Here is a 25364-nt window from a genome sequence, read left to right as displayed (position 1 = left end):
GTGTTGCCCAGCCGTGGGGACCACTTGACGCCGTGCGGCCGATGACCGGAGCCGCCCGCTCCTTTGCCTAACAAAATTTGAATCCATTGACTCCCCTATCCACAACGTCGACCGCTTTGTCCCGCCGGAGAAAGTCGAGGACGACCAACGCGCCGAGGAGAATCTGCCGGTGGGTTTCCCGCCACCTGAAGGCCACAAAGACTTCGACGACTCGACGCCCTTGTTGGGCCACAGTTCTTCTGAAACTCTTTCCGGTCCTGAACAATCCATCGCTGAGGTGCCCCGCACACCTCATCCTCGCAGGACGTTGCTGACGAGCACCGCCTGGATCGACATCGGGCTCTCGGCACCCTTGAACTTCTCATTGCCGCCATCGACGACAAGTTCACCATCTTCGACACCTCTCGACGATCCGTGGCTCCTGCTTTAAAGGGAGTCACTCAAGAAGGATCCTTCGACGCGTCTTTGAAGAACTCTACTCCACCAGGTACATTGGGGGGGGTAAAACCTCAATAGGAGAAAATAAGGCTATTGGACCGTATATGGACTGGGCTTGTGCTATATATCTTTATTTTACTGGTTGCCCAGGTGGGGGGATCTCCACACAAAACTGTGTCTATCGGTATAGGCTAGCATTCTGCCTATCTTTTCATCCATCTTACGTTCCTTCCTATCTCTATTGCTGGTGTCCTCGTTATTGATCTGTGTGACATTTTAACCGTACAGTTGATGCACTTTAATGAGATTCGATAACATTGGTGGTACCACTTTAGAATTGTATATATTTATCATTGTTGATTTCCGAGTACAAAGTGCGTTATTGTGATCGTGTACATACCTTTGAATATTAATTATATAAAGACCGTGTTTTCAGTAATACAGTGTGTGGACATTTCTTTGTGGGGGTTCGGGGAATACACTGCACTTAAGAACCAGCCTGCATCACCTCCTGAGAAGCTAGGCCTTGATTACTCGTCCATTGCTACCGCTTGAGAACCTTGGCTGGGGTCCTCTGTGCCTCTCCTCTACCATATAGAGAGCGGAAGTACAGACACCCCCCACCAGTATCTTCACAATCACAGCAACCATAACTCAGAAAGAATTACATGAAGAAATCCAAAACCTGATGAGTCCGGAGCAATTACAAGCGTGGAGTGCACAAGGAGAACATTACATGATAAAAGATCAGTTGCCCTACTTCAGGAATCGTTTATTCTTACCAAACCAAGAACTACGAGAACAAGTCATGTCCACTTATCATGATTCCTTGATCGAGGGCCACCCCGGAATCGCTAAAACCCTAGCCAAACCCTAAAACAAAATTATTGGTGGCCCACGTGGCGTAAAGACATTTCCCAATTCATCCTATCTTGTGGAGTGTGTGCTCAAACCAAGTCATCCAAGCAGAAACCCGCTGGTCTATTACAACCATTGGAAATCCCACCAGCACCCTGGCACACGTTGTCCCTCGATTTTATTACTGACTTACCACCCAGTCAAGGGTTTAACACTATTCTTGTGGTCGTGGACCTATTTTCAAAAATGGCACATTTCATTCCTCTTAAGGGGCTCCTAAATGCTTCCACTCTGGCAAAGGTATTTCTTGAAGGCATCGTACGGCTCCATGGGTTTCCTTCAGTTTTAGTCTCAGACTGAGGTACTCAATTTGTATCTAACTTCTGGAGAAAATGCTGCTCTATGGCCTAGATCGACATCTGGCTATCCACCAGTCACACCCCCAAACGGATGGTCAAACTGAGAGGACAAATCAGACGCTCAAGCAGTATCTGCGTTGCATGTTACACCAAGCTGAAGGAAGCTCATTTGACCGATTATGGATAGCTGAATATGCTTATTATAATTCCCTACACACCAGCACTGGGCAGACACCCTTTTATACCATGTATGGCAGGCACCCACGTACTTCTGAGTTGGACGTTCCTACAACCCTGGAAATGCCAGCAGTCAAAACCTTGCACACGACCATTTCTCAAACCTTTAAAAGGGCAGCTGAACACCTACTTCAAGCTAAGAATCGCCAAAAGAGGTTTGCTGATCAACACCGAGCAAAGGCCCCCAACTACCAAGTGGGAGACAAAGTCTGGCTGGCGTCTGAACACGTGTCCATTAAAGTAACCCAAACTTTCCGTCCAAGATACCTGGGTCCATTCACCGTCACCTCCGTGATAAATCCTGTGGCGGTGAGACTAGCTTTGCCGTCAAACATGCAGATTCATCCTGTGTTCCACGTGTCTCTCCTTAAACCTGTTCAACCTGGGTCCCGGGTAGCAACGCCACCGCAGCCAGTAGTAGTCGCTGGGGTGCCAGAATTCGAAGTCAAGGACATCCTGGATTCAAAGTATGTCAGATCCAAATTATACTACTTAGTATATTGGAAGGGGTATGGTCCACAAGACAGGACTTGGGAGCCCTGTGAGTGCATCCATGCACCTCGCTTGCTTAGACGATTTCATCAAAACCATCCAAACAAACCAGGACCAGACAGAAGAGCCACCTTGTGAGGGGCCTTGGGGGGGAGTGCTGTCATGATTCCTGCCCCTCATGTCCCCAGCCCTCCAAGATGTCAGGCTGGAGCCAGGCCACGATCACCAACATGGCCATCAAGGGCCTCTCCATCCCTCCAAAGACCCACTTGGAGTCAGACTTGGTGCTTGTGGCACCAGACTCACTAACTCCCATAGGATAACATTGGGGATTGGACTTGTAGTGCATTGATGGGGACAAGATGGATGCCCCCACATATTTCGGTTCCCAGAATCGCATGTGCAGTCTAGTGTTTTGGGTGTGGTTCAGCCCAGAGACACCTGGGATACCCAGAGACTATTTAAGCCACGCCCAGGCTGAGAACCATGCTTTGTGTTTTCTGCACATGCAGCGTGACACTCACCGTGTTCGGATCGGTCTCCAGTAGGCCTGCATCTTTCTTCTGCGCTCAGCTCCTGCAAGAACAAGAACACTGTTAGGAACAGCCGTACCTTGCAGCGCTTCTGCCCATCATTCATCGCTTCTTCTGTTCTGCGGGTATCTTCAGCAGTTTCATTCCCATCCCGGTACGCCACTTCCTAAGGAAAAGGGAAAAGAACCGAAAAAAAGGCATTAGTAAGCATTCAGCAAATCTTCGCTTATTTTTAAAGACTGTACGAGCTTCAAACGCTTACCTGAATCCCAGCCGCCCTGAGGGAACTCTGTCTCCGGAACTTCTCATCTGTCTGCAAGAGGGAAAACACACTCCAGGTTAGCGTTGAAACATCTCGAGGCGCCGCATACCGTGCTTACTCACCGCATTTCTTCTTCATAACCAGCATCCACGCTGAAAACATTGCGGCACCTAAAAGACACAGAAAAAGAACTCAGTTCAATACAAATATGAAAGGGTTGCATCACGCATCGCGCTCTCACTCACCTTCAGTGCTACTCATCTCAGCAGCACATCGCCATCCCCGGACGCCGGCCATCATCTAAGGAAGGAAAGGAACGAAGTTAGAGAACTGTTCAAAGGACTCATTATACTTACCTGTCGGACTCTTGCCAGTGAAGTGACTAGGCAGCAACGAGCTCACATCAATCAACGCGCCCCTGCACTGAAAGCAGGACGGAGAGCACACTTTCAAAGAAAACAATGTGAGCTGTGGATCAAAGGGAAGGGTTGGACCCTGGGGAAGAAGGGGTTCAAGCACACAGAGACAATAGGGAGTAAACTCTACCAATCCTGTGTTTCAGGCCCAGTCTCCAGTCGAGTAGACTCCAGTAGAGGGTTCGAGGTCGTAAGAGGTCAGAACAGGCTGAGTGACGTCCCCTTGGATACCAGGTGAGCATTACAATAACTCTTTGTAAATACCTTCTTACCCGAGCTCTTCGCTCCTCCACCTCCAACTCCCTCAGGGTCAGTCGCTTCTCCAAGCAACGAGTTGGTGGTAGATCTCTTTCTTCGGCTGGGGCCGCCCTCTGGAGCAGCCTCCCTGCATCTCTGACACTTGAGGAAACAATCTCTGGTTCCGGAAGCACTTCAAGACCTTCCTCTTTACTTCTGCCTTTTCTCTTCCTCTCCCCTGCTGATTTCATGTCTGATACTGCACTGGTCACCTGGCACCCTCTGATTTTGGGCTCAGGTCCCTGCCCGTCCAGTTGCAAACCTGCACTGCCTCCTGGGAACCCTTGCACTTGGGTCTGTATCTCTAACCCTACAGTCCCCATACTTGCACTTTTGGACACCTGCTGTCTCCACTTATCCTTGCACCTGCCGACGGCACTTCTTATTGTTTTGATCTCATGTACAGCGCTGCTCCCTAGCCTTTCCCCGGTACCTTTCCCCACCCCCACCCTTGCGTAATCGAAATGCCACTTGGCCTAGTAAGATCGTTGTCTCTGATCCTCCCTCTGTTCCCCCTTCCTTGCCTCGCCACGCCTTGAAACACTTGTGTATAGACGTGTTACAAATGCCATATTAATTTATTTTGCATTTTTAAAGCGCTCACACAGCCCAGTGGCATTGAGGCGCTGTTACAGGAATGTGTCTCGTAGTTGCGTATTTATAACATGCTTAATACCAGAAGTTTCCGGCGATCGAACCTGTGTTGCTTTGTGTTGTCTTGTTTCCAAGACAAGCACGTTGCCGCTGAGCTATCCCATATCATATCATACTAAAACACGCAAACCGCACATCACTTTCTTTCCGTTACAAACTCAATAACCTCAGACACCAAACAACACAAACACTGGATGCCACCATCCAGATACAACAAGCCCCAATGTACAAAACAAAGCACAAAAGGAAAGCTCACACACAGATGCCAACCCATTTTACTGTGAAACGCCTGGTGGCCACGGAAATTTTAGCAGTGCATGATATAAATCAGCTAAACATAACACGTACTTGAATTAACGCAGTAACACCTTATATTAACTTGAATGGGAGCACCCCGGCCCAAACATACCTGAATACACCTGTCCTGGTGGTCAAAAGGTTGAGAGATTTGAACCTACTACCTCTTTGCATGCGTTTGTGTTTTTTCCTTTTTGGCTTATTATCTTGGCCCCTCATATGGTGCGTAACAGCGAGGATTGTATTCATAGCTCTCAACCATTTGCCTCGCAAAGGCGGGTGAAATCACCCGATTTTGTTTTTGGCGGGTGAGACGCCCATTGGAATGAATGGGCGTGCGGGAGGCTTGGCGGGTGAGTCAGCCCTTTGCAAGGCGGGTGACACACGCCAAAAGCGGGTGAATTGAGAGCTATGTTGTATTACTTGCCAGAGACTGCTAAGATTTGTATGTATTTATTTATTTTATGTTTTACAGCATGATGGTTCTTTAATACAACTCTGCATACATTGGTCATTGAGAGGTGTGGGAGTGTGGACGAGAAGGGGGAGATGGTTAGTGGGGTTTGGGCAGTTTCTGGATATTGTGCAGCTTTGTCATTGTTTCTTTTGTGTACATGATATGTCCAAAGCAATGCAATGCTCCTAACAGCGAATGCCGTAGCCCAATGGCAGCTTTCAAAAGAGACCACGTGTGCCCTCATGCAAGATGGCTAGCGTCTTCAACTGAATGGTGGAGTGGGCGTTGCAGGTCTAGTCTTTACGTCTTTCTTGTCTATTGGCATTCGGGTTTTTAGTGAACCGGCAGCATGCGCACTGACTGAACCACTGGGAAACGTATGTGCGTAACGTGTGACATCACACAGTCCCTTCTCATGGCAACTATTACCTGCGACCTTCGTACTCATGGGAAGTAACCGCGTTTGTTCTGCCCAGTTCCCCCCTACCTCGCGGTAGCCCCGCCTCTTCCCCAGCAGTGAACCTTGTGAGGGCTTGACAGCAGCGGAGCATCATGGTGAGTGCCAATGAACCCTAAAGGAGGGAGAATTCTCGCATGGGGGAGCGACAGATGCCTGAAGGGCGGCTGTGGTATGGGCAACGAAACGGAGAGAATCAATTAATGTAGGATAGGAGGCGTAGTAATAGTAGTGAATTTGATGGGTAAGTACCTAAATGACATTGAAGCTAGTGAGGGAGGAGGCACAGCAAATGTTGCGTTAAGTAAGGGACAGGTGATCGACAATGACAAGAGGTGGCCGTGGGGCTGGTTCCTGATGAAAGGTGAATGTGGAGTAAATTATAGGGTCATACAGGGACGACAGAAGCACTGTAAGGGAACTTGGGATAGAAAGGCATATTTGATTTGATAGTTTCCTGTATGATAGCAGGTGGGGAACTGGAGGTACTGGGCTGCAGGGCTAGGAAGTATGGTTCCTGGAGTGGAACAGTGCTTTCATTGTGTTCGAACGGGCCACCAACCTCTGCCATAACGAGACAGAGGCGTGGGTGCTTTGTGATGATAATAATAAAGGCATTGTCAGTACACCATGCTACGCATGGTGCGGCACAGGAGTCTGGATAATGACCAACTTTCTTCCCTGTGGGGCGAGATGGCAAGATCTAGGTGACGAAATTTGAACGATTTAGGGTTCTAGGTAAAACTGGCTTCATGGCACTGTAGTTGAGAGTTAAATGATGTAGACGTCTTGACTAGAAATAAAAAAAAAATGCACACGTGGAGGGAAAACCCTAATAGATAGGAGCAGGTGCCAGCAAGATAAAAATACCAAGGTAGCTGAAAATGTAGGGGGAGGTACTAACGGCGGGAGCCATACAACGATCTGACATAATTCTGCAGGTGCCCAGGGACAGTTATGTGGCATAAGAGTGCTATATAAGCATGGAAGTAACATAAAGGGGTAGTGCTATCTGGGGGCAGTAAGAAGTGGTGGTGAATACACTTATGAGTTGAAAAAATGAATGCAAGAATTTAGGTCTTGTTAGATACTGGTGATTATGGAACAGTGTTTTTGGGGCTAGGGGCTCAAAAGTTTCACCTTGAAGTAAGCATCCTGCAGGACAAGCAACCAGCGGCTGCCTGACCTACAGGGAAGTCTGGATCCTGGTGGGCCTTTTTTGTGAGGAACTCTTCATGCTTTTTACATTGCTGCATGAAGCTTGCACAATTAAGATTTGAATAAAAATAGACAGAATTGGGAGTACCATACATCAGTTATGGTGTACAGCATTCTGTTTGTTTCTTAAAATTGAGAGATGGGCGTCAATATTAGGAGCTCCCCTATATATGCATCTCTGCAAGGTAAAGAGTTCTCCCACAACGGTCCTGGTTTGCTATGATAGGCAATCTCTATTTCAGTGCTCAGGTGGAGGTTTCTGTAAGGAGGGAGAGCTACACTTCATGATTCGTATTATTTAGAGCTGTCCGCGGAAATGGGGATTGCAATTGGAACAGAGATTCGGGGACTACTGCCCAGAACTCTGATGGAATACATTAAACTAGAATTAAATATTGTATCTTTGATAGAGTTTATATAAAATACGTCTAGCATCATGCTATATGAGAATCCTCTTACCAACAGAATATATCTAATCCATCTCTGAGGTCAATCTGGAAAGAGGTTGTCTCTAAAGTCATGATAGAGTATAAGGGGTCAAATTAGCAATTTCTGCCGGACATTTGTATGTCAAAAGTATGGTCTGATATTATCAAAGACATTAAAAGAAAAACATCCTGATGGGACTGATGTGAGAATATGTCCTACTAGCCATACCCCCTGGCATTGCCGGGGTCTGCTATAGCCTTGTATATGTTATTTTGTGCCCCAACTGCCTATTTTTGAAAAAAACCCAAGTCGGCAATCTCCTGGAATTGCCTATACTAAGAATACAGGGCCGGACCCCACTACACCCCTGTGCAGGGTGAAATTGGATGGGTTGGTCAAATTTCAATGGCGTCAGTACACCGCAGACTGGTATGCCGACCTCAGGCCAACTTTTCAGCCCACCAACTGTTGTGGGGCTGGAGCCAACAATCGCAAAAAACTGCATATACTGATGGCACATGGCCGCACCCTGCTCTGTGCAGGGCGAATGGGTGGGGTTGGCCATATTTCACTATCGCCAGTAGACCCCAGACTGGTATGCAGACCTTGGGCCAACATTTCAGCCCACCAACTGTTATGGCGTTGGAGCCAACCCCAAGCATACAAACACACTTTCACAAATATATTACCAAATTAATACATTATCACATGATTATTTTACATTTTTGCCAACATCTGGTGGTTGTATTCCCTATGTCAATCTATCAGATATAAAATGTAGAGGCCTTCACATGTGCTAGCACCTTTTAATTTATAGGAAAACTCGAGGTGGTTGGCCCTAGAAAGATGCTCTCTAATGCTATGAGAATTTGCAGATTGTGTTATTCAATGGGGATGGAGAATCTGAAGCACTGTCTGGTTGAATGCGTTTCATTAAAATAAATAATTGCTTATTTTAATAGATTGGTGCATAACCAAGAAGTTAACTTTGCCCATGTTCTGGAATGACTAAACGGCATGTGTCTCTTATTTTGGCTGTGGTTGGATACTTGGTATCATTGCTAAAAGACTGTATTAAGTGAGACTAGGTTTTTTTTAGCAGTGTTACTATTTAAGGCACTATCTAAGGCACACATTTCATATTTTAGAATTTGTATATTAAAAATCATTTAATTATGTGTGAAGAGATTCATGTATTATGTTAATTTGATATTCCTTTTTTCTTTTGAAATGAATATCATAATGTATTATGGTGTATAAAGTTTTATTTATTTAAACCGTGATACTTTTTAAAGTAAAATAAGAAAAATAATGGCAATACCCCCGTACAACATAATTGTATGTCCAAATGCAGTTACTATACATGATTTGGGTTATTTGTACATTTCTCGTTGTTTTTGTGTAAGCATACATATAAGAACTATGCCCAATGGATACATCGATACATCACCTAGATGGCGCATCCTTGCTAAGTGATGCTATTTAGCACGAGTAAAGGTCAACCATTAGGTGATGAAAGGATACGTAAAATTATATTGTTTACATCCAAAATATAAACATGGCATTCTCCCCATTTGACCTTGGGTGCCAGAGAGCAAGTACATTACAAACTAATTTGTAACATGCATATATTGTTTATTCATTTGGTGTGGGATTCTGTGGGTTCCTTGTTTCATGAACAGTGCAGTACAGTGTTGTGTTAGCTCGGTCTCTCTTCCTACGGGGAAACGCATGTTAGTGTGCCAGTAATAAATCTCTGTATTTTGGGACTTTATATCAGGTTTATGCTGACGAGCTGTTCTAGAGGGACTGTGTTTGGAAGAGGCAGATATGCATACAAGAATACATCAAGGACCAATGTATATTGTCTGCAGGCTATTCCCGTTGTTACCGACTGAACAAATACCACATGCATGAGTTTAGATTAGCTGAAAAGTGAACAATATGCTACTGCATTGTCCTGTTGGTCTGCTACTTGTAGGATGTGATATTTCTGGTTATTGGGTGGAATGGTCAGTAGGATACTTTGGTCTAGATTTGACCTTTTTGAAAAAAAACAAGGTTTGCCCTAAACTAGAAGATCCCTGGGTATGGGCACTTATACACTTACTAAGAAACTCAGTTTTGAAACCTCTGGATACAGGAAGACTTTGTGCTTACCTAATCGGGTTTAAATGAAGGCTGGGCCAATGTAGGTTAGGCATTTGTTCCCGTGTGGCTGTGGATATTTTTAGCTTTGTTATTTAGGACTTTGTAGAATGTGACAAACTATCCCTTCAATCTATTTGAATGACTTGAATTTACTACACGATGATAAAGACTGACGTAAAGCCATTACTTGGAGGTTTTTCTTGGCGACAGTGCACACCAGTGTTTTGTGGATGCCCTTGGGAATTAAGACGTCATAATAATTAAGACTAGAAATTGAATTTCTACCCGATAGGAAATACCATGCATAGTGAGCAGTGTTAGAAGCACTGGCAAATTTCAAAAGAGCCCTTGGAAAACAATCCACATACAAATCAAAAATCTCTCAGGTATTCGTTCTTCAACCCTTGATGAATGTCCGTTGAAATTGGTGATAGGGACAGAAACATGTAGGGTGATTTTTTTTTTTTTTATTTAAATTTTTTTTTTTTACACAAATTGGATTATTGCATCTTTGTTGTCTGATTGTGTTGCAAGATCAGTTTTGGATAATTTTGTTTTAGAGCACTATTGTTTTAATCTGTGCTTTGTGATTTTTGTGGTGTGTGGTAGATAGTTCCTTGCATTTTGTATGTCATTGAAATAAAATTCAACTATTTATATTGTGTATATGCTATGGTGTCTGTTTTTTCAGAACATAGCATTTTCATGGTACATTTTTAACTTGTTTTCTTTTCTTTATATAAATGTACATTGTCGTCCCCAGACAGTAGAGGAAAGATCACCCTTTCTTTGGGGTATAGCTGGGACTAGCTACTCGTGTTATATAATTATGGCTGGGCCAATGTGCCAGCACTCATCTATGGGGTAGGAACCCCCTTAGATACCAAGACAAAAAATGGGGCCCCGGCTTAGCCTCATAGACATAAGACCTGAATCCTGCTGTTACAGTGGCCAAGGTTTGAAGCAGGAAGACTTCCGCCTCCCACCTCCACCTCATCGAGAAGCATCTCTTTGAAGACACTATGGTGGTTCTCATTCACAAGTCTATTTGGTCAGACAGATAACTAATTTTTCTGAAACGCTCATTTGACTATCAGACACTGTTCAATGACTCTCATGAATTAACAATTTTACAGTTATGTCATACTATATACTCCAACACCTCAGCAGTGTTCTATGTTGTCCACTATTGAAACTTCGGGAATATTTGACCCCAGATAGGGTCTTTGTGATGTCTCTTTGAAGGCTGGAACAGGACTGGCAGACACTTTTTTTCTCCAAAACCAAATATTCATAAATACTCACTCGTCCCATCTCCCTTTTGCTCGCTTTCCCATTTATCACTTTGAGGTGGCCTCTTGGCATCAGGAATCTAAGATTGGTGCTGCCTCCTCTTGACCGGTTTCCCAGAAATCTTTATTTGCCAATAGCCGTCTGGAGGTAGGTATTTGTTATACCACTTCCTGTATGTTTTACCTCCCTCTTAAAAAAAAAAAAAAAAAAAGATGTTATATTTTGGGATGCTCACAACACAGAGGGGTTGTGCTTACTATGTTAGCTTGTGTGGTGCATTTTGAAAAAGAAATCAGTGCCCCTTTATGGTTTCCAATCCACCACTGCAAGTAAACCACTATTGCTCAAGAGGAGATACCCGCAGAATCCTATGACAAGCTATGCATGGTTAGAATAATTGTTGGGAACAGTAAAGCAAAAGGATTTATTAGTTTGCTTGCAAAACAAACGGACAGCATCCCAACCATCTAACCCGCCCACTTTCCATATATGTTGTTTTTATACTTAAGGGGTGCTGGTCCCCAAGCCTCAAAGAGCCACTTAACAGGCCTTTGGGCATGCTATTCCGTCATCCAGCCTAAAATAAAATGTCCCCCATTGTCTCAAAAACAAAGCCTGTCATTAGTGTTCACGTCCACAGGTATTGCATTTCTGGGTAAACCTGGCTGCTTGATTGCACTTCAGGTATCCTCCTCGGGTGAGGGGCAAAGGCCCTCCACCCCCCTGATGACTTTCGCTGTTGATGAGGGGTCCATTCTCTCTGCCAGTCTGAGCTGGCGTGATACATTGGCTTTCATTCAAGGGTCTTGCCTGAGTATATCCGGGCAGACCAAAAGCTCATGGTCAGCGGTTAAGGTGCAGTCTATAGCCTTTCATATAGTCATGGGTGAAATGGACCAAACGTTATATCTCAATATTTTTGGTTTGAATGGCGATACATATCTATATTTTATAATATTGTTTGTGGGTTAAATGCTCAGTTATAAGCCGCCAAATACATGTTAGATGTCAGACGCACCTTTTTATTTATAGGGCACTGATCAAAGTAAAGTGTAAATACAGCGTTCCTCTTTCTGTTTGAGAATACACACAGCAGCTGTGTAAATATCAAAATGTAAATACAAATTGTAGTTATGTAATAATGTGTGTATATTTCTTATATAATGCTTAGGTATGTTTCTGTAATCAGCTGATCCAATTTATCCATGTTAGGTGGCCCTTTGCTGTCCAAATGGCAAAGTGCACCTCTGCCGTTCCAATTCAACAACAGCTATCATTTTAACAAACAGAGTGAGCACCGTTCTTCACGTTCACCTTCTACTATCATAACCATTCAGAATAATTGCAAGTTAATTCTTTCCACCCGCACTTCTCTTCACAGAGGGCACAGAGATTCCAGTGTCAGTGAAGAGTTAATTACCAGCTCAATGTTTCCGGACGAATGCCTCCTCACTAGCTAAAACTGAAAGTAGGGGCTGTAATTATGCAACTGCGCAATCTTATGTCATCACAGGGACTCTGCAATGGAACAAGGTTGACAATTGCGCGTCTGCAAAGATGCATCTTAGAGGCCCGTGCAATGGATGAAACTTGCATACTGTTCTTATACCGCTTACCTCTCATTCCATCTGATTCAAATATACCTTTCAAATTCAAAAGAAGACAGTTACCTATACGTTTAGCCTTTTCAATGACCACTAATAAGTCACAGACACCTACGCCCCTCTTCCTGAAAGCGATCAGGGGTGACCATTAATAAGTCACATAGACCAACGTCCCCTTCTGCTGGAAGTGGTTAGTGGTAATTACGATATTTACGAAGGGGGACAGAAGTGACCCTATGAATTACCGACTGATATTGACCTTTAAGATATGCTAGAACGGTGTATGTTACGCTAGGATGTTAATATTGTCTTAGTCTATTACGAAAATATATCGATATACCGCCCAGCCCCACTTTCATATACTCTTGTTTCTTATTTGTGTGGCCATCAGCAATATTCTATCACTGAGAAATTTACCATATTAAAATTGATGTTACTGATTTGTTAGAAAGGTAACACCATTTCTGGCTTAATTATACAAAACGGATACATTTTAATCGGTTAGGGAGTCCTACAGCTCTGTGTGCTGAAACAGAATACTGATCGTTCTCAGTTAGTTGGCACTGTCCATTTAGTTTTCACCATAATGCACCTTTCTTCTAATCTATCCCTCATTATACATGATATCTCGAACCAAAAAATGGAGATTCGTTAATTACTTCTCTTTCATAATTGGGAGACTGTGCTTCACAGTCCTAATCTCGAGGCCGACTGACAAAAGAACCTAGAATAGTGCTCCCCTTTGTAATTTCAAATAAACTCTACACCCTGATACATCTATGCACACACCCACTTACTGCAAGCTAGCCAGCCCACACTTTGTCCACTACAAAAATGCATTGATCTGGAAGATTTTCAAATACAAAAGGGACAGTGGAAAATGGTAAATGTTTTTAGGAGGAAAAGCAGGTTTGCACCCAAGGAGCACATGATCTTATCCATGTTAAACGGAATTGGTTCGTCTCCAACTGTATGCACTCCCTCGGACAAAAGAGATCAAAGCACAGAAACATTTTTGTAATCATTTAACTTCTCTTGAAGAGGTCTGTCTTTGGCCTGAAAATGCACTTTTAAAGTGACGCATCATTTAGTTTGTGAGCACTGATAGTTCCCCAGAGAATATGTGCATGCCATCAGCCCCATTGTTTGGCAAACATCTGAGATGAAAGCAATGGAGGGACATGTCTAGTGTCAATTATCACAGGACAGGCTTATTCGCCTCTGCACAGCAGAACAAAGATAGACAGCCAGCTGGGAATCCCTAAACCACCACTTAAGAAAAGCTAATGTGCTGTTTGTCTGAGTAGCATCAGAAGTATGAAGCATAGTTTTGTTGATGCTCTAGATAGCTTAATTTCTTTTTCGTTTTCTTATTTTTCTGACTCTCTAAACTCACCAGTTTGTCTCTCTGCTATTCAGCTTTGGACTTTGTGGTGGGTCAGGAGGACTCGGACATGTTGAGGACGTTTTGTACTCCCTTTAATGAAAAGGATAAGAATAATGCCCATCTCTCCCTATTGCTAAACGGAATACCCTGCCTGTCTAAATGAACTAAAGGCGCTTGTCAGATGTCAGGCAGTGCAGTGAAAAGTAAATATGTCCTCCCGACAAAACTAACTTTATCTGACCCTACCACTAAATAGTAAATGGGCCAAGAGAATTTCTCTTCTTCCGCTGGTCTTTTCTTCTTCTTTGATAATGGTTTTATACACACATTTCTTTTTGGCTCATATCATTCTCAACGTTCTCTTTTGATTGTCCCTCTTATCAAGTGTTGTAGTTCTTCAAAATGACCCTTGGTTCTCGTGCTTTCTGTAGCCTTAGCTTTTGAGTACTTTTCCTTTGAGTAATTCCTCACACTCTTGTTACCGCATATGTTTTTTGTTTAGGCTTTTCTAACTTGTGTTTGCCTTGATTCCCTTTTTTAGCCTTTCTTTGCCAAGGTTTCTCTCTTAGGCTGTCTGCTCTTTTATATTGTTCATGGGTGAGCTTTCTCGTCTTTCTCCTTGTGTGTTTCTGGCTTGTACTCTCGCCAGCCTTCAACTCTGCAGATATAGGGTTCTTGCCCTTCCACCCATAGTTTTAGTTCCCAGTCTCTGTTGGCTCCACACCTATTCTCTCTTGTATATGGGTTGCATCCATTTTAAACTACTTTCTGATATTATCCCATCCTCAGAACTGGGACGAGTGTCTCTCTTCAAGTGACACTGGTCTTCCCTGACCGATTTTGTTTATTTGGTTTCCTGGGTTTTTATAGTTCCAATCACACAATGTTATAGTTTTGTTCTCATCCACAGGACTGGTACAAGTTTCTTCATGCATGTAATGATTCCCTGGCCGCCTCCTGCTTCCTGATTTCCCCCTACCCTTCATTGTGCGGGCAAGGGTTGCAGGGCTCAGCTCATGCTCGGGTACTGCTTCTCTCTCTCTTCTCGCTGCTCGAATTCTTGGTTCCTCGTCGGGTGCCTGCCTTCCACAGGCTCTGGTGATTGGATGGCGCTCAGTCTTCCCTTCTCGGTAGTGTTGGCACTGTTCCTCGGGCGTCCTGCCCCACCAGTCTGCAAGCTTGGTCACGCCGCCAGCAGGTACCTCTCCTCTGTGTTCTTCTCGTACTGCTTTCTTTGTGGCTACATATGCTGGGCCTCTAGCGTCTCCCACTAGGTTTCTCTCGCTCATTGACATGGCTGGACTCCACCTTGACACGGAATGATGTCAGGGGGCTTCCCCTGCATACATCAATCGCCTTTTCTCCTTCTGCTCTGACACGTCCCAGTTAATACACATCTCGGTTAAAGGGAAATCTTCCCTTGTTTCTTTTCACATTGTCTTCAGCCAAATGTAAAGTTGCCACACTACTCTTCATAGAAGATGGTCCCATACATGCAGCTATGGTAGTTGACTTGGGGAGTTCTTCACAGGACCGGGAATCCTTGTCTGCAATGGAGCAGTCTCTCCCAGTGAGGTCCCACTTGCCTTTCCCCCTAGGGAAGGTCTAGCAGAGTGAGCTCACCTCCCTAGCCCCACAGGGGAGAATGGACGAATACCTGCAATTCATCAGACAGTCCTCTCATTTCCTTCACCTCAACCCTTCCAAAACCAAAGTTCCCTTCTTTCCTGCTACTTCTATTCTATCCCCGTCTACCCCCCCTCGTCTCTTACGTTCTCTTCATCTGCCTGTAACCTAGGTGTTACCTTTTGACCTTCCCTCCCTCTGTTTCCCATCACATTTCTAACACTACCCTATCCGGTTATGTCCATTTAATATTCACTGTGCCTGTTCCTAACTTTATTTTCATGCTACTAACCTTCTGATTCCCTCTCTTCTTTTCTCGTATGAACTAATGTTGATCCCTCCACCTTGGTCACCCTCCCTCTCACCTTATTTCCCTCCATTCTGTCTATAACTCGTACATTTGTCTTTCCTTTTCTTCCCCGCCCCTTCATCTCTTCTTCCCTGCTTTCTCTGTCTCTGCTTCCTTTTTGATTCTCAAATTTGTTTCTATTTTTCACTATTGTATTTAAATGTATCCATGGTCCGAATCCCTCCCTATTTCCTCACTTACATCACTCTATTCTCCTTCCTGTGTTGCATTTCCAGAAGCAGTTTGTACTTTGTCTCAAATAACCCCCTCCCCGTGCCTCCTCATGGTTCCGTTCCTTTCTTCTATTTGCTCCTAAGCACTGAAACTCTCTTCCTCTCTATCTCTCTGGCTGCGAGGATTAAGTTCAAAACCCTCTGCATCAGCCACAAGGCCTTCTGGGGCCTGGAGCCTCAATACCTTCAACTCTCTCTTCCTAAATATCTTCCCTCTCGAGCTCTTGGCTCATCCGCCTCCAACTCCCTCAGGGTCAGTCGCTTCTCCAAGCAACGAGTTGGTGGTAGAACTCTCTCTTCAGCTGGGGCATCCCTCTGGAACAGCCTCCCTGAAACTTGAGGAGAACCATCTTCGGTTCCGGAAGCACCTAAAACCTTCCTCTTTGTTTCTGCTTTCTCTCCCCCTGTCCCCTGCTTGATTCCTGGCTGATAAAGAGACTGCCTGGGTTACTTGGCCAGCCATCTGATCTCGGGCCCAAGCCCTGCCAGTTGCACGCTTGCTCTTCCTCCCTGGCAACCCTTACACCTGGGGACTGTTTTCTGTATTCCTACAGTCCCCAAACCAGCGCTTGTCTGCACTTGCCACCAGCTGGGCATTCTTTATTATTTTATGTTATTTATTATCCCATGTACTGCAATTGTCTGTCTTCCCTCTGTTCCCCCTCCCTTGCCTCGTCCCACCTTGAACACTTGTGTATAGGCGCGTTATTAATGTCATGTATCGTATCTGCATTTTTAAGCAAACCTTAAAACCCACCTTCTATCTGCCCTCTAACAACTGCTTTCATTTTTTCGACTGATTACCTCCAAATGTGCTACTGCGTGGTTCTTAAAATTGTCCAGCGCTATACAAATCAAGTAAAATACTAATTCCGACAGCATCCACCCTGCAAGCTCCTGCACCTGTTCCTGATAGAATGTCTTTCCTTGAAGCTGGCAGAGTGCTGGGATTGGAAGAGATTGACATAGAGAGGTTCCAGCTGCATGCTCTGAGATGAGGGTAGGATGTGTTAAGAGGTAAAGGTAAGATATGTTATATAATGAGGGGAAGATAAAACCCCTCACCCCCTTCTGTTAAGGCATTGCATCATAATGGTCTTTTGGATGTTTACTACCTTTCCTGTGGAAGAATTATTACTATAGATTCAAATGCTGCCATAGATCCCTTTTTTAGACATGCATTTAGACATGCATTTGGCATCCTAGCTATATGTCCCATATTACATACCGTGTTGTCTTCAGTGACTATGGAAGAAGGACCCACCCTGATTACTTTGAAGGGCTTACTGTACCCATGGAGGCCTTTATCCACCATTGTGGGAGTTTAATGCAGACACTGCTGCTGACTCTGATCGTATGGGACGTGGCAGAGCGTACGTTGGGCTAAATTGTAACTTACAACGAGGTATGCATATAACCAAAAAAAGTGAAGTATGAAATGTGCAGGTCATAGTCTCCTTGCCAGTTGGCACATCCGTGCATGCCTAAAATGGTCCGAGGGACAAGAATCCTGTAAGGTGATGGTAGGAGATGATGATCCACTTCTTTCTGGTGCAGTACTGGCCCTGTGGTACTTCTCAGTAGAGCCATATGGTACAGTTCTGGGGTCCAGTGGTGACTCTTTTCTGGGTTGGTGCCAGAGCTGGCCCTCATTGCCAAAATTCAAGTATGAGGCGTAGCCTTATTGATTATTGTAGACATGTTGCTCCTACGGCAGCACTGAACATCCACCCCACTGCCAGCTCTTGCGCTGCCTGTCCTTGTTAGAATGTTCCAATCCCCGAACCGTAACGGGTAAAGACAGTCACATAGAAAGGTTGCATCTCCATGTTGTGATGTGAGGGTAGAATGTGTTCTGCCACGAAGGTAAGATATAACAGCCCCCAGTGTGTGGGGACCCTGTTTGATTGCCAGTGTTGAAAGCCCCTACCTCTGGACCTGCATGAGACAGGAGCTGTAATGGCTTACATTTGTACCAAGTCTGTTCTGTAGGAACGTCATAGATACTGTTTTATGGAGTTCACTTAATTGTTTTACTTTAGAGATAATAGAGATGAAAAACCGACTTCGTAAATGTGGTGGACCGTAAACGGAGCAGTAATTTTCAAAGGCCCGTAAAGATGCAGGGTGGCGTTTATTGTTGGTAAAGCGCTGGTGGACAGGCTTTTCCACTTTTTTTGAAAACATTTTTTTTTTTTTTATTGGAGGCGGTTTTATCAACTGCAGGAGGCAGTCAATTTCGGAGATGAGTGTATGTGGAAATACAAGCACCAAATCATCGAACACAATGTTGCTTTGGATGTAGTGAGACGTTTTTTCCTGGCAGTGAATGAAAGGTATTGACATGATTTTCTGACTTTGGGCAACTGCTTTCCATGAGCTGATGTTTTTCATATAGAATTAAATGGGTTCTGCGTGGATATTTTTCTTTATTGAGGAATTTAAACAGTTAATGTTTTACAGTGTGACCTTGGGGAGGGAAGCAGTCAAGGTGTGAGGTGTCACCTCTACTGGGTCTGTGAGCATTTGCGAAATTGCGATATGTAATTCATTGTGTACTTTTAGATGTTATCCAGTTTTAACTGCATTTGCAATTGGATCTGCATACGTTACTTGTTTGAAAAACAAAATAGGCCCCATTGATCTCTTTATCTTACCGATAACTGTTAACTTCAGTCACTTAAAGAAACGTCTACTATTTTTCCACCTTATGTATGCAGTTCAAAATAACTTTTACATAGTCATTTACGTATTACGATTTAAACAATCAATTAATATAAGACACGTGCTCATTCTGTTAATACAATACTTAAGAAAAAACGATTTTAGAAAGCGATTTCTTTAATTGTACTTAATATCAAATGTTGTGTTTCATTCATTCTAGATATTTGCCGTTTTTGACAAGTCATGAATCATGTTTTCCGTAAATGACTGAACTAAAGCAGGAAGTAACCCTCTACCCAATTTTAAAATCAGTTCACTATTTTTTTTTTTATTGAAAGCAGTCATAAAGTGCACAAGCCACAGTTTTATTATTGTAATAACAGCCCCGACATTCATCTTGAAGAAATGTCTACCAAAATCACTGAGACAAAGAAGAGAGTTGAGCGAGCAATACAGATCGCTCCATGGGCTAGAAGTAACCAAACTGCAACAAAGAAGCCTAGATGTGTAAGAGATACTCACCAAAGAGAAGGGACTTGGGGAGGACCCAGACCTCGGATATAAAAATGGAAGGAGTAGTTAAGATGGAGAATGAAGAAGCCCAGGAAGTTCGTGCCTGGGAAGAGCTAGGATCTGCTGAGAAATGAGAGATCCTTAGTTGTGAGGACCTGACCACTCGACGCACTGAAGAGGCACAGGGGAAATAAAAGTCTGTGTTTTGCAGGGGAAGAGAACCAAGAGGAAAAGAAATGAGAACAGAGTGAGCAGTGGCATGATCTGTAAAAGGTGGATGGCTCTGTCCACAAATGGCAAAGAGAACACTGGAGCCGTGGCTACGAAAATGTCACACTGAAGCACCATGAAGAATCTGCGTGACTGCAGGAGCTGTTCCGTCGCAGAGAGTTATCCCCATGCCGGAGAGAGATCCGTTGACACTATCCCATGAACAGGAAGGTAACGGGAGATGCGCAAGAACCAGAGACTGATACGGGGAGAAGGAACACAGCCTACTCGTCCTAGTGACAAACCAAGTGTTTGTAAAACGAGAGTAACTACCGGCCTATTTGTTACATTGAGGAGACAAGTGTTATTAAGAAACCGAATAATCCTAAAGAGAGACATTGTGGAACCTGCTTCATTAAGCACCACAAAACAGGAACTGAGCAACAAAACCCTTGCAGTAGTTGGGAATATCTGATTCAGTCCAAAGTGAAAATCCGCTTAATAGTGCAAGTGAAGATTTGTGTAAAACACGTTCACAGGGAAATACGAAACAAAGGAATACAGTGAATCACGATCAGGAGAAGGGACATTTTGGGTTCCTCAAGTGCTGGAGAAAGGGAACCTTATAGAGACACTTCAAGAGGGCGTAGCCCAATGGGGTGAAGTTCAATTATATCAAGGAGAAAAAGATAATCTTTAAAGGGAAAGGGAAGGATAGGAGGGTGGAAAAGTCCCAGAGAAGAGTTAGTTTTTCATTCAAGAGATGGCCAAGAACTATTTGAAAATCACCTATTGGGGCTGAACAGTCTATGCAATAGAAGGGAGTCATTCTGCTGGACTTTTTTTTTCTTTCTTTTTTTCCTTAGTGGGAGGGTCAGAGATTAGCTTTGAGACGGAGGACAGACTGTTTTCTTTTTGGACTTTGACAACGAGTACACTAGTTAGTATTGCTAGGTAGGGAAACCCAAAGAATAGGGATAGGCAATTTCCATCTTATTTCAATAAGTAATTTGTTGGATATGACATAAACTAGTCTGTCTCCTTCTTCTGACCTACCAAACTGGCAAGGTATTGCATTAGATGTAAGAATTGTGATCTAGTGGGGTAATATGGATCTTTGGAGTCTTGTAGTTGTTCCTGTGTTAGTTGCTGCACTCTTGTGCAAGTCGGCTGCTGGGGCTGGTCTCTGTTTGGGCTATGTTTGTAATCTGCTCCAACTCTGCTCCATTTTCAGTTACTAGTTCTAGTGGTTGTGGCAGATACCCGATGTCTAACATGGCATGTATGGGGAGTTTACTTCTTCTGAATGAGAAGTTCTGCAGACTGGTGTTCATGGTAAGGTAACGCAGAGGTTGGGTAGAGCCCAGTTGTTGATAGTTCTAAGTGCTGAGGGATGTTTCAAACCAGATACCAATTTGCTATGCTAGGTCCGCCTTTGCCGTTGGTTCTGGGTGTCGGGGGCGTGGGGTGCTTCTGGTAATGCAATCCTCAACAAGAATTAAGGAAGATGACATCTAGGAGCTCTGGAAGGCACAGGACTTTGAAAGGTTGCAGTCAGTTTCTTAAGACTGCTATAAGGTGCAATATCCAAAGCCATGTCCAAGGAGCCGACCTCATGAGCGAGAAATCTGGGACAGAATGGGACGCCTTTGTGGTGAAAATAACATATGGGTGAAGGCAGAGAGCAGATCTCATGAGGGTGCAGTATCGCAGGGTTTAATCGGGAGCGGATATCCGGGGTGAGGGAAATTGTCACTCGAGTTCAATCAAGAGCAAAATATCAGTGGTGGTGCAGATATAAAGGCACAATCAAGTAGCGAATATCACAAGGGTGCAGTCGAATGAATTCCAAGCAGATTTAAAGGAGCAACATGCATAAGGGATCTCTGTCCGGGGTGCAGTCCACTAGTAAATATCACAAGGGTACACTTGAGGAGCAAATAATCATCAGATGTAGCCTTCAGTGAGTAAATCGAGGTGCAGATCACATGAGCAAGATTCGGGTATCTACTATCAAAGTGATATCTCGGAGCTGAGGCAAAGATGACTATTTCGTTTTCCTAATGTGTGCCCAATGCAGTAGTCCATTGGGCTTGGAAGGGTGGCAATGAGGTGCTAGTTCGAGCCAGCAAACTGCCACTGCCCCATTACTACTGCTCTTTGGGCCCTTGCTGGTAGAGAAAGGCATTCTTGGTTTCCGTGGGACTTCTTAGATGCCCAATACCATGCAACAAATTCATGGGGTGTTATTAGTGCATTGGGAAGAGTGACTTGGTGTGAGAATGAGGGTTGAGAAGCTGCCCACTGTCAAAAATTCAAAATAACACAATTCATGTCTAAATGGTAGCAAAGGCCAGAGTATTGGCTCCTTGCTGTTCTTGTTCTGCCAGCTGCGCGCACAGGGAAGACTTTAAGTGCAGTATAGTAGGCGGTGTGATTACAGATGACCGAAATCGAAAGTTGCCTGACATAATGAAACTGCATAGCGTAGTGGAGACGATTTTATGTGCTGAGGTTAGACCACTTTAATATTAGTTTTACAAATATGCTGTGCTGGACTGCCCCTGGGCAGGACAAAGACTGATATGCAAATGGATATTTCCCATCTGTGAAAGGCACAGTGAGTAAAAGCAGTGGCTGCGAACTCTCAAGTGGTTAATGACCACTGAACAGGTTATCATGTCTGTTCTTGCGAGAGAGGGGCGCCCGCTACCTTTGTAAAACCACTTTAATATTAGTTAAATTGATATTTGCTATGTGCTGGGCTTTTATTTTTTTGTTGATTTTCTCCTACATTAAGATTGTGTTTGGTGTTATGTGACTACAGCACCAAATCGGCACCATATTGGTGTCGGAGTGCCTAACTTGTCCGGAAGTTGGAGTATTGTGCCCCTGCCAATGGGATCCAGACCTTAGTCTGCAGAGGAAAATGACCTGAGCGATAAAATGACACACCAGTGATGTTGAAAGGGGAAAAGAATGACTGGGTACGTGAGGCTCCGTCATCAAGGAGGACCATGGATACAGTTTGCAAAAAGGAAGGCCTATCCTAGATAGATAGATTTTGAAGTGACATAGGTAGGTGTTTGGCTGAGTAATGGCTTCAGTGTAATAAAGCCACCGACTTGTTATCTTTTGACCCAGGATTACCTTTTAGAATGTTTCCCACAGGGCAAACTCAAAAATAGTATTTCGTGTACTGCCATGCCTGACGGCCAGGCGTGCTTGAGAAGTCCCAAAGAAGCATAACTTGGTCAATCATTGAGTGACTTTTATTAAAAGCGAGCCGTTCAAAGTATGTTGATATTTTGTCTATTGCAAGTCCGCTGATTACATATAATTTGATTATAGTCCCTGCATTACAAATGTGTTTAGATGTAAGGTATTTACAAAGATGCCAAGTAATTGGAAAGTGGATCTTTGGCGCGTACTGAATTTTTAAAATTACTCTGCACACAGGCTGATGACACCCAGATACTCGTCTCTATCACATGGGATCACACACTTGACACCAAATCCTTGAATGACGTCTACCTGGTTATTCAGGCATGGATGGCTCAACATGAACTTTGCCTCAACGATGACAAGACTGAGCTCCTTATTCTTGGATCAACTCAACATCTTAATAAACTAGACCAAGCTTTTAAGTCTTTTACCATTGATGGCAACATCATCAATATCTCTAAGGACACTAAAACCTTACAAGTCTATCTTGACTCAGCTCTATCACTGAATAGACAAACTAATGCAGTAAGGTTGGCTTTGGCCTACACTTGCAAACTCATTACGGCCTGCAGGCCTTTTCTGAATTCCACTAACTGCATTACCTTGGATAGAACACTGATCATGTCTAAGATTGACTATTGCTGCGCCCTCTACTTGGGGACTAGCCTCTCTAACATCAACAAATTACAAACTACCCAGAATCATGCCATTAGAGCGGCGCTGAATATTCCTAGGCACCACCAGATCTCCATTGTCAGATCTGATCTATGCTGGCTCCCAGCCAAACACAGAATCTCCCTGAAAACACTAGCCCTGACGCATAACTGCCTTGCCAATAAAGCCCCCACCTACTTATCTAACCGCCTCACACTCCACACGTCCACTTGACCCATGAGATCTGCACAAATACATAGCCTCTCCCTGTCCAGATTCAAACTTCAAAAAGCCGGAGGTGTGAGCTTCCCTGTCCTGGCCACAAAGCTCTGGAACTACCTCTACTGCCATTAGAACTGAGCCTTCTTTCTATGCTTTCAAGAATAAAACAAAATCTTGGCTCCTCACTCAAAATATATGATTTACTGCGTCATGGCTCAACTGCCTTAATCCCTGCGGTCACTTTACTACATTGTATACTCCTGTACTGTAGGGTTGGTTTGTTGTCATATTGGGACTTCAGTTCCTTTTTGCATCCTGTGCAGCACTGTATATTCCTGTATTGAAGGGTATTTGTGATGTATTATTGTGACTCCAGTTCCACGCTGTATCCTTCTGTAAACGGGGAGCTGGTTTCACCCATTTGTCTAGTACTGTAATTGCAACGTTGTATGTTAAGAATATGCGCCCATATGCCTTCTGGCCGGTTGCGCTTTACAAATAAACTAAATACAAATACAGGCGCCCACTGCACGTACATTAGCTGGAGTCAGCCCTGGACCTCCAAACTTTGTTTGGGATCTGTGCATTGTATTCTGAGTAGGTGGTACCCTTTAAGCTATTCCTCTTGGCCAGACCCTATTTCTGGAACGAGGCCCGGCATGACGAAACTGTTGAGGTAGGTGGGCAAAAGAAGCACAGGAACAGTCGACCCTGCAGCGGTCCTGGGCGGCCGTGAAAACATGCAAAAGCCCTCAACCAGTTGCTCGGGCAAAGTGTACTTAAAATTAACAATGGCTGAAAAATGACATTAAATGCCAATTCCTGAAGTCCCCAAGGCATTCAACCTTCCTTATTCACTCCAATTTTAAGTTTTCATTTTTATCTAGGTTTACCATAAAATGATGGGAAGGTTGTTCTGATCCCTAAATCCTATGCGGCATCACTCTGATAGTTATGGTGCAAGAAACCGCAACAATGGCGGCAAAACTCTTGTGTGCACCGAAAACCTCCAAAACCACATGCTTAAACGCACTAAAAGATGGATGCACAACCTGCCACCTATGGTGCATGCGTGGTGGGATAGAGCACCCACTGCAGAAAATGTGCCAGTGGGCTCCAGGACCAGCAAACAGAGTGCAGAGAGAGAGAAGCCACGCTTGGCAAATTAAACTCCAAAATGTGCCATTAAATGCCATTTGCTTTGTTGCTAAAAACTCCAAAATGCCTATACACAACACTTCTCAACATTCAAAATCTTGCTTGGCGCTAAAATTCATGTAATTTAATGAAGCATGGCGAATATACAAAGGCCTGAAGTGTAAAGAGAAAAACGTTTCCTCAGACAAACTGGATTGTCTGTAAACTGACAGCTCCTGTCAAAATCTGTGTGCAGTAAACTGGGCTACCTGTGAATGACAGCTGTCAGATGAGCTCCTGATGAAACTTCAAAGTATCTAAACTAAAAGTCTTCCGGATTACCAAACATAAATGGATTGTTGCTAAAAAGAATACAGATCTCGGTTGTTTTTGATCCCACAGAGTTAAAGCTAAGAAAGTTGTGTATTTGTTTGATGCAACACATTTGGTTTCTGCTGGACTTTAAGAAATTAAGAATAAATTAACCTGGCTGAGCTGCAAGAAGTGGAAAAACAGGTTTCTCCCAAGGGGAGGGAAATCCTCTCAGCAGAAACTCACTGGTAGATAATAATTGTGGGTTAGGCCAGACTCTTGTCTACAGAAAGAGAATGAACAATGGCAGATCCTCCAGCCCAGGAAACGGATGTGTGAAAGGGTTGTAAACTGCTCCTGGAAGGAATTCCCCAAAGGAG

The 25364-nt window shown here is 44.0% G+C and overlaps 1 protein-coding gene across 4 annotated transcripts in view; it reads left to right on the top strand.

Annotated features, from left to right (window-relative positions):
• Positions 1-5653: 5653 nt before the first annotated feature.
• The window catches only part of TMEM161B (transmembrane protein 161B), a 919424-nt gene continuing 899713 nt past the window's right edge, over positions 5654-25364 (top strand). The window contains exon 1 of one of the 4 annotated variants that reach the window (XM_069627595.1): positions 5654-5855. In XM_069627595.1, the coding sequence (XP_069483696.1) occupies positions 5853-5855 (3 nt within the window). In that variant the 5' untranslated portion in view covers positions 5654-5852. Of the gene's footprint in view, positions 5856-5981; positions 6002-18276; positions 18384-25364 lie in introns of those variants that run through there. The other 3 variants (XM_069627592.1, XM_069627594.1, XM_069627593.1) reach the window with 3 other exon arrangements.

This window comes from Ambystoma mexicanum, chromosome 6p, assembly GCF_040938575.1.
Source record: "Ambystoma mexicanum isolate Mex_15411 chromosome 6p, UKY_AmexF1_1, whole genome shotgun sequence".
NCBI classification, from domain to species: domain Eukaryota; kingdom Metazoa; phylum Chordata; class Amphibia; order Caudata; family Ambystomatidae; genus Ambystoma; species Ambystoma mexicanum.
Note: the sequence above shows the minus strand (reverse complement) of the source record. Positions and strands in the feature narration are given on the sequence as shown.